This window comes from Dysidea avara, chromosome 1, assembly GCF_963678975.1.
Source record: "Dysidea avara chromosome 1, odDysAvar1.4, whole genome shotgun sequence".
Classification (NCBI taxonomy): domain Eukaryota; kingdom Metazoa; phylum Porifera; class Demospongiae; order Dictyoceratida; family Dysideidae; genus Dysidea; species Dysidea avara.
In genome coordinates, this window is record NC_089272.1 from 62,727,593 (window position 1) to 62,739,806 (window position 12,214).

General features: G+C 37.5%; 1 protein-coding gene across 1 annotated transcript in view; it reads right to left on the reverse strand.

Moving 5' to 3' along the window:
- LOC136240308 (uncharacterized) overlaps positions 1 to 12,214 on the reverse strand; it is a 54,418-nt gene that overhangs the window by 21,642 nt on the left and 20,562 nt on the right. The window contains exons 4-6 of the mRNA XM_066031256.1: positions 1,506 to 1,592; positions 1,403 to 1,450; positions 1,307 to 1,351 (exon numbers count right to left, since the gene is read on the reverse strand). Of these exons, the coding sequence (XP_065887328.1) occupies positions 1,307 to 1,351; positions 1,403 to 1,450; positions 1,506 to 1,592 (180 nt within the window). The remainder of the gene's footprint in view (positions 1 to 1,306; positions 1,352 to 1,402; positions 1,451 to 1,505; positions 1,593 to 12,214) is intronic.

The following is a 12,214-nucleotide window of genomic DNA, read 5'->3' on the forward strand; positions in this document are numbered from 1 at the left end:
CTGATAAATTGGATATTGTTACACCTGTTAGTTAATATTCCTGTAATAACTAGCCATGACCACTTCATTACAGTATCATGATACAGTAACGTATCGAACAGTTTATTGATGGTGATAACATCATACACAAAATGCACTGTATCGCAGAACACTAATCAGCTGTCAAAATTTCAGCCCAATTTTATACACACACCTGTATCAGTAGGACATTATATTATAACATGATACCAAAACATGCTATTGAAATTTGTCAGCTTACACAACACTGAATTTTTCTTAGTTAAAATCTAATCTTTGTATAGCATATTAAAAATTATAAATTTAAAAATGAAGTAGGGATCCAAGCGATAAAAAGTTGTGAAACAACAGATGAATTATAGTAGCTATACAGTATGGGAATTTCTACTTTGGCATTGAACACAAAATAGTTGTTATACCATGCCAAGGTACGTAGGTATTTCCCACCGAGATATGCTGTAATAGCTACCATCATTCATCTCTCCTGTTTCACAACTTTTTATCACTTGGATCCCTACTTCATTTAAAAAATTTTAATACACTACTTTTTTGTTAAAGCATACAGATAGCTATAAACGTGTGACTGCTCTATCATGGTGACTGCTGCATTGAAGTATCTCGAACCAGCCTACAAAGGTGTGCAGTCACTATTCCGTTATAAATACAGCTTGTTTACAGTACAAGTGTTGAAGGTCTGTAGGACACCTGATCCTACAGCTACAGCCTGTTTATACTTTATAAGTTACCGTATAAGTATGTTTGAAAGGGTGGAGAAAGGAGAAAAAATCCAACCATCTGATTAATGCTTGAATGCTTACATGCAGGAGTCTGCCAGGTGGTCAGGATGTTTTCTCCTTGTCAATTTCATGTATACTGTATGTATCCATAGGAGGAGAGTGACCTATTATCATACAATCAAGAGTTTGTAAGCACTATATAGCTGCTTGTTACACATAATGGATTAGTTAAGTAGTCTTCTGGATCGTTCTCAAAATTTGCTAGAAACCCTCTGCAACCATAATATTGAACATTTCAGCACATGTGGGCATATAAAATTTGCTTATTTTATTCAAACTTGCATTACTCATAACAATTAATGCTGTTATGGTATGACCATGCAATTTTTCAGCCCTTATTAAGCAGTTAATTGGCCATAGAATAAAAGTTATAGAATGTAAATACTCTATTCCAGTACCGAGATATCTATTATTAGTATGACAGTGTAGTTTGTGCTATATTTGCAGGCCTGTCATATATGTAACAGACTGGAAAGTCTGGAAATTGTTACCTTTTGTGTCATCTTCCCTGCTAACTAGCTTATCACCGACAGGAGCTAAATAAAGACAAAACCAATTGCAATGCAATAAATTTATAAACTCCTTACCAATTTTTGTACCACTATCTAGTGCTTCATCATTGGCAGCATCAGAGGCTATAATATATAAAGCTTATGTACAAAACAGCTAAACAATATGTCATTAATTTACCAGCAACAAATTTCTTCTCTATTTCATCAGCCAGTACATCATGTTGTACACTTTCAGGATTCTGCCCAGAAATTCCTGAGTGGTGGCCTAAAGATAACACAAACTGATATGCTGTGTACTATATTAGGGTATATTGCACATGTATCAGTGATATAAGAATTTTACTGGTCAGATTTAAGAGGGTACTGGTCAGTTTTTAGAGGTACTGGTCGCTTTGAACCACTGCCGACCAGTGTGGGCAGAAACCTGCACTTTTAGACCTTAAAGCCTCAACTAGCTTAGTCCAACTTGCTTTATAATTTAGTATCTGTGTGGAGCCAAAACTTGAACAGTGCTCAGTATTTCCATTGCAAACAGTTTCAATGACTTCTAGCTTCTTAACATATTCTTCACCTAACAGTTCCACTCGCAGATCATACCACTTTGGGGCAATTTCAGGTCTAGCTTGACTGATTAACTGCTGAATGGTTAGTGTATTAGGATCTATGTATACACATGAATACACACACCTATTTAACATCTGCAATGGATATTTTGATGAATATTTCATAATCATACAGTAAAGTAATGTTGTGATTGCCAAAATTACAGTATCTGCAGAAATACAAGTGGACACCTGAGTGAGTTGATAAGAATATTAGTAACTAGGGCTGCACCAAATCTAGTATGAACATTTGGCTGATACTGCTGTTTTGATAAGCGTTGGAATTGGCCATTATATTGCTGCCCATATGCAAGAGAAAGTATAGGTTATTGCACAATTCCAGGTACAGGTATCTTCACTATTTTAGAGACCTGGTTCACCCTCAGCGATTATTGCGCCATTCCAAAGGTCAAAACAAAACAAAACTTAAGGTTTTTCCTGTTGTGACAAAACTGTTTGTCATGTGCGTCACATGCTTTTGCTGGATTGCAGTCACAACAGCCATCAGAAATTATTGCTAGACCGTAAATTCATCGCTGGATCATAAAGATGATTGTATTCATATAGGAAACCTACCAGTGAGTTATTTTAGCACTAATTCAATCAGGAAGCCACCAATATTGGCAGTGACCAGAACCACATGAACCATAGTCTATAAATCAATTATTGCACAAATCCACAGTATCTTCCCTATTTAGAAATTTTAGCCTTCTGTGACAGCAATTTTATGCTGGCATTAGCTACATTATTAGAACGACTGACTGTTCTATAGTACTTCAATCTTTTTGCTAACTAAACCAATAGGACCTGCAGGTTGCTACACCTATAGATAAGGAAATAACACGAATATGTATTAGTCTCAAACAGTCAAAGTACTTTTTTTCCTTTCGTCATTGGGTCAGGAAGGCAATGACAACTGCCTTACACAGTGGGTATATGGGTGAAGAACAGCCACAAATGGCATATCTGGCTTCGTAGGCAACCAGAAATAATTAATTCCTTACAGGAGGAAGGGGATATGTCCCATACTTATGTTAGGCCAATAATAATGGAGTGTGTCATCATGATCAAGTAAATGGATTGCTGCTTGATCATTATTAATCAACCATGGCATGCATGGTCTTGAACCTATCGTATTTACCAAGCATAAACACTTAAGTGTGCAGTGTCTAAAATACACTTATCAAAAAAAGTGTTAATAGGGAAAATTAATGGTTTCACTGCCAACTTGATTGAAGATAAAAGGAAATTGAGACAATGCACAGATGCACACATTTCTTGATCCGATTGAAATCAAATTTGCTACAGAAGTGCTCACACGGTAGGGAAGTTTACATACAAAATTTGAAGAAAATCACCCCAGTCAGGGACGTGCCACTAAAATTTTAGCCTTCTGTGACAGCAATTTTACGCTAGCACTAGCTACTATATTAGAATGACTGATTGTTCTATAGTACTTCAACCTTTTTGCTAACTAAACCAATAGGACCTGCAGGTTGCTACACCTATAGATAAGGAAATAACACGAATATGTATTAGTCTCAAACAGCCAAAGCACTTTTTTTCCTTTCGTCATTGGGTCAGGAAGGCAATGACAACTGCCTTACACAGTGGGTATATGGGTGAAAAACAGCCACAAATGGCATATCTGGCTTCGTAGGCAACCAGAAATAATTAATTCCTTACAGGAGGAAGGGGATATGTCCCATACTTATGTTAGGCCAATAATAATGGAGTGTGTCATCATGATCAAGTAAATGGATTGTAGCTTGATTGTTATTAATTAACCATGGCATGCATGGTCTTGAACCTATTGAGAAGTTACAATTATTTACCAGCATAAGCGCTTAAGTGTGCAGTGTTAAAATACACTTATCAAAGAAAGTGTTAATAGGGAAAATTAATGTCTCAATATGGTTTCACTGCCAACTTGATTGAAGATAAAAGGAAATTAAGACAATGCACAGAGGGCACACACTCATCCGAACCCCAAAAGGTACATACCACTGGTGAGTCTGCTACAATAATGTAACATTTTGTACAGGCAAAACAAAGGAATTTTTGGTATAAACATCTAATCCAAAACAGCCAAGCTGTAAAAAAAGTGTGCGGCCCTCAGAAAGGCTATGGTGAAAAAAGATGTGAAATCCAAGGTGGCGGCCAAGAAATGGCTGTGATGGTAGGTTAATGGTAAAAATTTTAATAATGACAATTCAGGTAAATTTTGTGAAGCGGCACAAAAATTCACCTGAATTGTCGTTATTAAAATTTTTACCATTAACCTACCATCACAGCCATTTCTTGGCCGCCACCTTGGATTTCACATCTTTTTTCACCATAGCCATTCTGAGGGCTGCACACTTTTTTTACAGCTTGGCTGTTTTGGATTAGATTTCATTTCTTTTTGTATTTGTATACCCCAAAGCCGGCCTATGGCCAGCTTTGGGACTTTTTTAACCTATGTTTTTTTTCTTTACTACAGGAAGAAGAAAAGATGAAGTAGATGTACTTTAAATATTTTATCAGTAAATGTACAAATTATGTATATAATACATATGTGACCGGATTTGCAAAAAGGAGTCTTCCACACACATCCAATTTGCCAACTTTGACAATTGATAACTTCAGACTGGAAAGAGCTATTGCCTTGAAATTTGGGCAGTGGTGATTTCTTTGCAGCTGAACTCTCTACATGATGGTTTCTTTGTAGCTGAACTCTCTACAAGGTAATTTCTTCTAGCTGATCTCTCTACAGGGAGATTTGTTTGTAGCTGAATTCTTTACAGGTGATTTGTTTGCAGCTGAGCTCTTTACAGAATGGTTTCTTTGTAGCTGAACTCTCTAAAAGGTAATTTCTTCTAGCTGATCTCTCTACAGGGAGATTTGTTTGTAGCTGAACTATCTACAAGGTAACTTCTTCTAGCTGATCTCTCTACAGGATGATTTGTTCGTAGCTGAATTCTGTAAAGGTGATTTGTTTGCAGCTGAGCTCTTTACAGAATGGTTTCTTTGTAGCTTAACTCTCTACAAGGTAACTTTTCTAGCTGATGTCTCTACAAGGTAGCTAGTTTGTAGCTGAACAACACACAATTCAAATGCAATCATGCATATATGTTCTATTTTCAACCCAACATAATCACAAAAGTCCAAATTTTACAGTATAAGTAATAGAACGGATGTCTGTGGTATTTAGAATTAATAGTGCAAGCATTGTACACAGAAAGGAGTAATGTTTACAATGAGAAAACAATTAATTCTGAATACAACAGTCAACCATCCTATTATGATTAATCTAACAATGGACTGCAAAAGACTGATCACACTTAGCAACCATAGCCTGACAACTGTTGCAATGCTATGGTCCCAAAGTGATGTTTACCTTAGTAACAGTTACCTAGACCATTGCTATATGTGACCCAGTCAGGGAAAACCGGCCTTATCGCCCATGTCAGCAGATTTAATTTTTCACCCTGAACACAAAGTTACATGAATAAATATCTAATTTCACAATCAAAATCAGCTAGACTTGAGTGGTCTGGTTTTGCTGGCTGCTTTTCCCAAGTCCAGTGGCAATCTGTACATGTGGTATGGGCCTTAATGGAGCTCTAGTCAGCAGGGGATAGCTCTATGTGGCTGTACAGCTTGGTGCTGTTGAATAAATACCTCTGCTATGAATTTCCGTTCATTTTAGCCAGTTTTGAGACCTGAATGGCCCATAACTTGGCCTAATTCATCCCTACGCCTTCCTTCTCAATCTTTTGAAAAGCCTCTTGTCCTCCTTTCAGGCCCCCGCCTCCCTCCTCTTTTGGAGCTCGCCTGATACAGTCAACCTCGGTTCAAAAACTTTCTAAAATGGCAGGAAACTTAGTTGTTGGCTACTTGCACAGTGGATGCTCTGGAGGGTAAAGAATTGGTGTAAAACTTGGGAAAATTTCGTACACACAGTTTCAACCATTGGCAAGCTACAACACACTAAATATTTAAAACTGGCGTTTCTCGATACTTTTAAATAGGCAATAAGACCGGTTTTCCCAGACTGTGTCACATATGGGCATTTACCACTATGGTAACTGACAAATCAGACATGTACTTCCAATAGAAACACACCACACTATTGTAGTCAATCAGATTAGTATTGCAGATTTTTTTCAAGGGACATTGACAAACAAGTGTAATACTGATTTTATGTAAAGCTGCTATCGAGAGTATTATATTGTAACACATTCACTTGTCAAATTAGTATTATGTAATAGGATGAATGATTGTGGTATTTGGGATTAATAGTGTGAGCATTGTAAATAGGAAGAAGTAAAATGAGCAAAGCCACACTGGATATGGGAATGTATCACCAACCAAAGACTATTAGACTAGGAGATAGTGTAGCACTGGACAAGGCTCTTTGCTTGTGGCTTAAAAAAACAAACAAACAAAAAAAAAATGAATGGATGGTATACCAGTGATGGGGTCAGAAGGCAGTCCAACAAAGTAAGAAGCTATTTGAAGATTCACTGCTTGTGAAGTGTTGAAATGGCCGGCAACTTCGCAACAGACATGGAATACAAAGTATTTTGAGCCAAGGTGGAAAGTTGTCTGTCAATTCTGATGAAGCTGTCAACTTTTTACTGACATTTTGTGATTGTGTCAGCTCAATGAACCTTCCATTAGATAAAATTATAATTGTTACAAAACAGGGCTATATTTTCATTTGTTACCAGAGAAAGTACTTGCAACTTCATTTGAAGTCAGTGGATTGGCTGAAGAAGTTCAAAGATCAGATTAAATTGTTTGTCTGTTGTAATACTTCAGGTACCATTAAACTGCCTATACATTATGCTCATTTGGAAAGTCTAATTTTCCCAGAGGGGTTGTGGAATTAATATGGATCTTTTCCTTGCTGTATACTCTGCGCAAAAAAAATGGATGGATGGAATCTAGTTTGTTCTATGAATGGTTTCGTAGTCATTTCATTCTATGTGCTTAAGAAAAAATAGGGAAAACTTTGAAGCTGTGTTGATCCTTCTTCCACATGCAAATGAGTTGGTTAGCGTAAATGGCAAGATTATTACCAAATTTCTGCTACCTACAGTAATGTTATATCCTACAGTAATGTTATATCAATAATCCAACCAATGAATGGATCAAGGTGTTTTAATTGGTTTGAAGCATAAGTATAAGAAGACCCTGCCAAGTACAGAATGCTATTAGATGGTACATATATTTATCATAGATCTTTCAAATTCTGGCAACATGGAGGTAGCAGTGAATCTCATCAGTGAGGCATGGGGCAAGATTAAGGCTAAAACCGTGAATCTTTCTTTGTATCCATATACTGAATCCAATATAGTAAATGACACCACATAATACTCAATCCAGTGAATAATAACAAACCCAGTCCCACAGTATAGCCCAAGGCCTTTAGTGCTAACATTTGATATACCATAATGTGGCCAAGTCACCGTAGCCCCAGCACTTAATAAAATTGCCATATACAATAAAGGACTGACTTTAAAATTCAAAGGATTAATCCTCATAGGTGGTCAAACACCTCTAACATCTATTGCAGCACTTAAACTACTATGAAAGAATGCCCCCCCTCCGAAAAAAAAAAAGAAATTCTAAAAGAATAAATAAAACCATCTCATACTTTATGCCACCAAGGTATGGTAGGCTTCATCAAAAAATCTTTATGTTTCGGACCATACTACTATTCATATCACAATGCTTATTATGGAAGTTAAATCACTATTAATTACGAATCGTGTCACAAGTTGTTACACGTACTTTCTGTAATTTACCAAATGTACAATCCACATGATTATACAGTACTGCTCAAATGCAATGTTGTACACGAGAGTGCAAGCAATTTAAAAACTCGCTAATTAAAGGGCATGGCACCTGTTTCACTCATGATTGTTCATCCCACTTTTTTTTGGTGAATAGTCATGAGCAAAATGGGTGCCGCACTCTTTAATTAGCAAGTTCTTGCACCATACTACATATGTATGTAACTTTAGACGTTACGCTTGTTAATCCATGCATGTTATTTCTTTCCTTGCAGGAATGATCCTTCCCCAAGATGGATTGATCGAGTAAGCCAGCTAAAGAAGGTGTGCACCACAATTTTAAAAATGGTTATTGCCATAGTGATAATAATAATAATGTTTGCATTAGTGTTGTATAGTAGCTATGTAGCTAGCAGGAGCTTTAAAGTGCCTACCAAGCTATGCCCACGAAGTGTCACTATTTAGTAAACTTGTACAATAATAATCATAATAAACAATATTATTTACCTTCACCTTGTCACTAAAGTTATTTAGACAAATAGAACAACAGATCCTGTAATGCTAACTGTAGAAGGTGGTTGGCTACTTGTGCATTTCAGAAGAGTGACGAAGGAGTGGCAACAAATAAACAGCTTCTGTAGCTGAGCTAGCTGACACAGCGACGAAACAGAACAGGCTTCAGCAATAGAGCAAAGACGTGTGACAATCAACATACAGTATTTTGTAGAGATGAAGAATGACAGTAACTCACAAGGGCAAAAATCAATGGTAAGAACAATTAGCTATGGGTTTTGCAGCTAGATTAAGCAAAAATGGCAAATTTTGCTGCTGAGCTCAGCAACAACTTGCAAAGCGAAACTTTAAAGACACATCACAACTCTAGTTGTAGAGTGAACTGTAGCTGCTGTTTTAGCTGCTTAAATACGAACTGTCAACTCCTTATGTACAAACTGTAATTACGTCACGTAATGTTTAATATATTAAAATCTATAAATGACGCATTACTTAATGCTAATTTACTGTGTGTTACAGATCATATCACGATATGAATATGATAATGATACATAAAGTTGTTTATGAAGCCTACCGTACGTTTCTCTAATATGTTGACTCTCATATTACATCCCACCACCATACAATCATTATAAATACTAAAGAGAAGGTTGTAGGAGAAAACAATACGAGTATGAAATCATACAGATGGCAGAATTTGATGAACATATTACTTATGTATCAGAGATGACAAGAAGATTAAACAGAATCCAGGATGAACCAATGAAGATAACCAATTTGGAGAAGAGGACATGTCAGACTCTTTGCCACCATCACTAGCACTGAAAATGTTACAAAAACCAAGAACCAGAGTGTTTTTTATATAATAATTCTGCTTGACCTTGGCAGTATTAGAAGTTTAGAGCACAATATAATTGTTTGACATTTCTGATGTGAGTTCATCTTAATGTATAGTTTTGTGCAGTATTCACCATGCTGTGACATTCAGTTTGATTGCTTGTGGGTACAATGACATAAAATAGTGGCTATCTAGATTATAATGCAACAAAATATTTGTAAGGTGGCTTCAAAATCTGAGCTTTTGTATACATGTCGTTGTTAGATAAGAGTATCCCTATTGCAATTAGCCTACACAAAAATGTAGCATTACTGCGGTCCATTGTTAAATAGGCAAGTACGTAAGTTAAGCTGCTTTGTATGTTAACAGACACTGAAATGACATTGTTAACATGATAGCATACCCTTAATCTTCTTGTTTACATGGAGCGGATCCACTGGCAGCTGGCATGGCAACTTGAAACCAGTGTGCCACTTTCAAAAACAAAATTAATGATCAGTAGTAGTTTGTTCAACTAGATTGCTATTTGGTTGATTAACTGCTTTGTAATGGGAATCATGTGCTAGCTGTTTTGATCAGCATTAAATAGAATCACCATATTATTTCTATCACCTCCACAAAAACATCTGCCCATTATACGATCGTCTCTTCATACAACATGGATTCTATTCCCGGTGAGCACAAAGCCTTAGGACTTGTAGTTTTCTCAAACATCATCAAACAGTACAATAGTACTGTTTAAGTGAAGCGATTAAGGGCAGCCACAAAAAGTTAATTTTACAGCATGTTTGTGGTAATGCACGAACAAACGTAGAAATTCATAGACCACAGCGAAGTTCCTCAGTGGACTAACAGAACAAGCTCTGTCAGACCGCCCAGCTACTTTTGTTGATACAACTAATGTTATTCACGTTTTAAAACTATTAGCATGTCACAACTCTGGTTAATTCACTGGCAAATGGCACCAGCTGCCATTGTGTGATTACTGTTATACGGACCACGCCCTGATTAGCCACACCGTCTCCTTTCTCACTAAATAACTTCAAAATTATGCACCACAGACCATCAAAAATTGATATATGCATTGGGTAAGCAATACTCTACAATAGTACACTTCGAATTTTTGCGATTCATGTTTGATGGAGTTGTTACCCAATGTTGTAGTCCACAGGTGTGCATTTTCGCTACTTTCCATGTTGTTATCAGTGAAAAGGAAAGCGTAGAATTGTTCTACAAGGTGAGAAATGGTTGGAACCGAAGTGGCTTAGCACTTGGTTGTTCATTGGCCAGTTATTGAAAAAATCGGGCTAAAACTTGAGAGTTTTATAGGCGAAAAATGAAGGCGCATTCTTTCACGAAACTTTGTATGCTAAACTAAAGTATCGCAGGCTATCACAACAGCTTTTAAGGCATAGATTAAATTGTACACTAGTGAAGTTTTGGGCCACCCTAAAATAGCTCATTAAGCGTGTGGGTTGAAACAAATTGTTTTGTGCGGCTGGACTTAATCGGTTCAGCACCACCTTAAGTAGGGATTGGATCAAAATTGACGTGTGCCACCTAAAATGCTGCCTTTAAAGTCATCCTAAAGACATCTTACGCCATGAAAATCACCTTTACGGAATAATATTAGTCCATCTAACATGAAATACAGCATTAAAAACAAGAAAACACTGGTGACTGGATGTAGAATTAAAAAAAAATTCCAAAACTTGAAATTTTGTCTCACTCCTTCACTGACCACAGTCGCAAGCCTAGAGCCTAAACGAAGCAACGCACGGTCACCATTTTGCATCACAACAACAAACTCACCAGTGGGATGTGCCTTTTGGGGTTTTGATGAGTGTATGCCCTGTGCGCCTTGTCTTTCATTTTACCTTCAATCAGGTTGGTTGTCTTCTTCTTCAAGCATTGAAACCATACCAAGGTATTAACTTCCCGTATCAACACTTTTCTGTAGACACCACAAAATTATTTCAGAAAATGCTTAGGCTGCTGAAAGACTGGGATACTTATAATTTTAAGTGTTGCACGTGAAACATTAAGGTTGCTGAGTTGTCACTTCGACTTTTGCCAACACCTGGACTGCAATCAACGAAGAGATTTGTTACTTAATAGATGGACTGATACTCGATGGCTTGTTTCTCTGAACACATTGACTCAGTCACTCAGTACCAGATGGCGAGATCAGTGAGTGATTGGATAGTACTTGAGTGGAAAATGTATTACTTCATCTTGTTAGTCGAGACTAAGCTCCACACAACTGAAAGGGCTTGTTCGTTTGAACAACTTCCAGCCGGGGTGAATAGAACATGGACCATTGTACTGAGACAGTTCATAGATCTGACTTGAGTGCCACTGCTACTATGATCAAAGGTAAGCTATGCATGCTACTACGGGCCTATGTGCTTCTAATTTTGGCACACTACGTACAGTACAGCTCACGGGTAACGTCGCATGTACACGTATGATGCGTGTGACGTGCGCTCAAGTGACCCGTGTGGATGCAGCAAGACTACAGTAATGCTCCACAATAACTAACTTTACTTGAGAGCGTCACGCAAGATCAGATAACAGGTCTCACCTATGGTCTTGGGAGGTGGCACTGGCTCAGTTCCGCCAGCTGTGAAGTCTTCTTGTGTTGTAGCTACCGAATACTTGGTAACTTAGCTACTGACTTGACCTTGACTCTGTCACGGACTATACAGTCAGTGCTGTAGCTAGCAGTATAGCTACCGTAAACCTAGATGGATTGGTCGCCAAGTAATGCCACAGAACCCCAGTTAGTGCATTTTTCTAATTCGTATTTTCTTTATTTAGATAGTTAAAGGAATGGTCAACCGAAGTTTCAACTCTAGAAGCCAAGAAATTTCCAAGTTACAGCACTACGAAGGGCCTACGATGTGCTAACAGCAAAAAATCAATTTGTACAGTGACAATAAGCTACAGGCGTTTAATAAAACGATCATAACATACGGATGCAGTCCTCTACCAAGATGCAACTTGCACCATCAAATTCTCCATGAACAAGCACATCCATTGCTGGGTAAGTTTTGTCTTCCAGGCCTTTCCTACATCCACGGGGGAGCGGCGAAGGAAAACGAACGTGAGAAAAAGCGATAGTGAACCGCTCGTCTAATGCAAGGCAGAC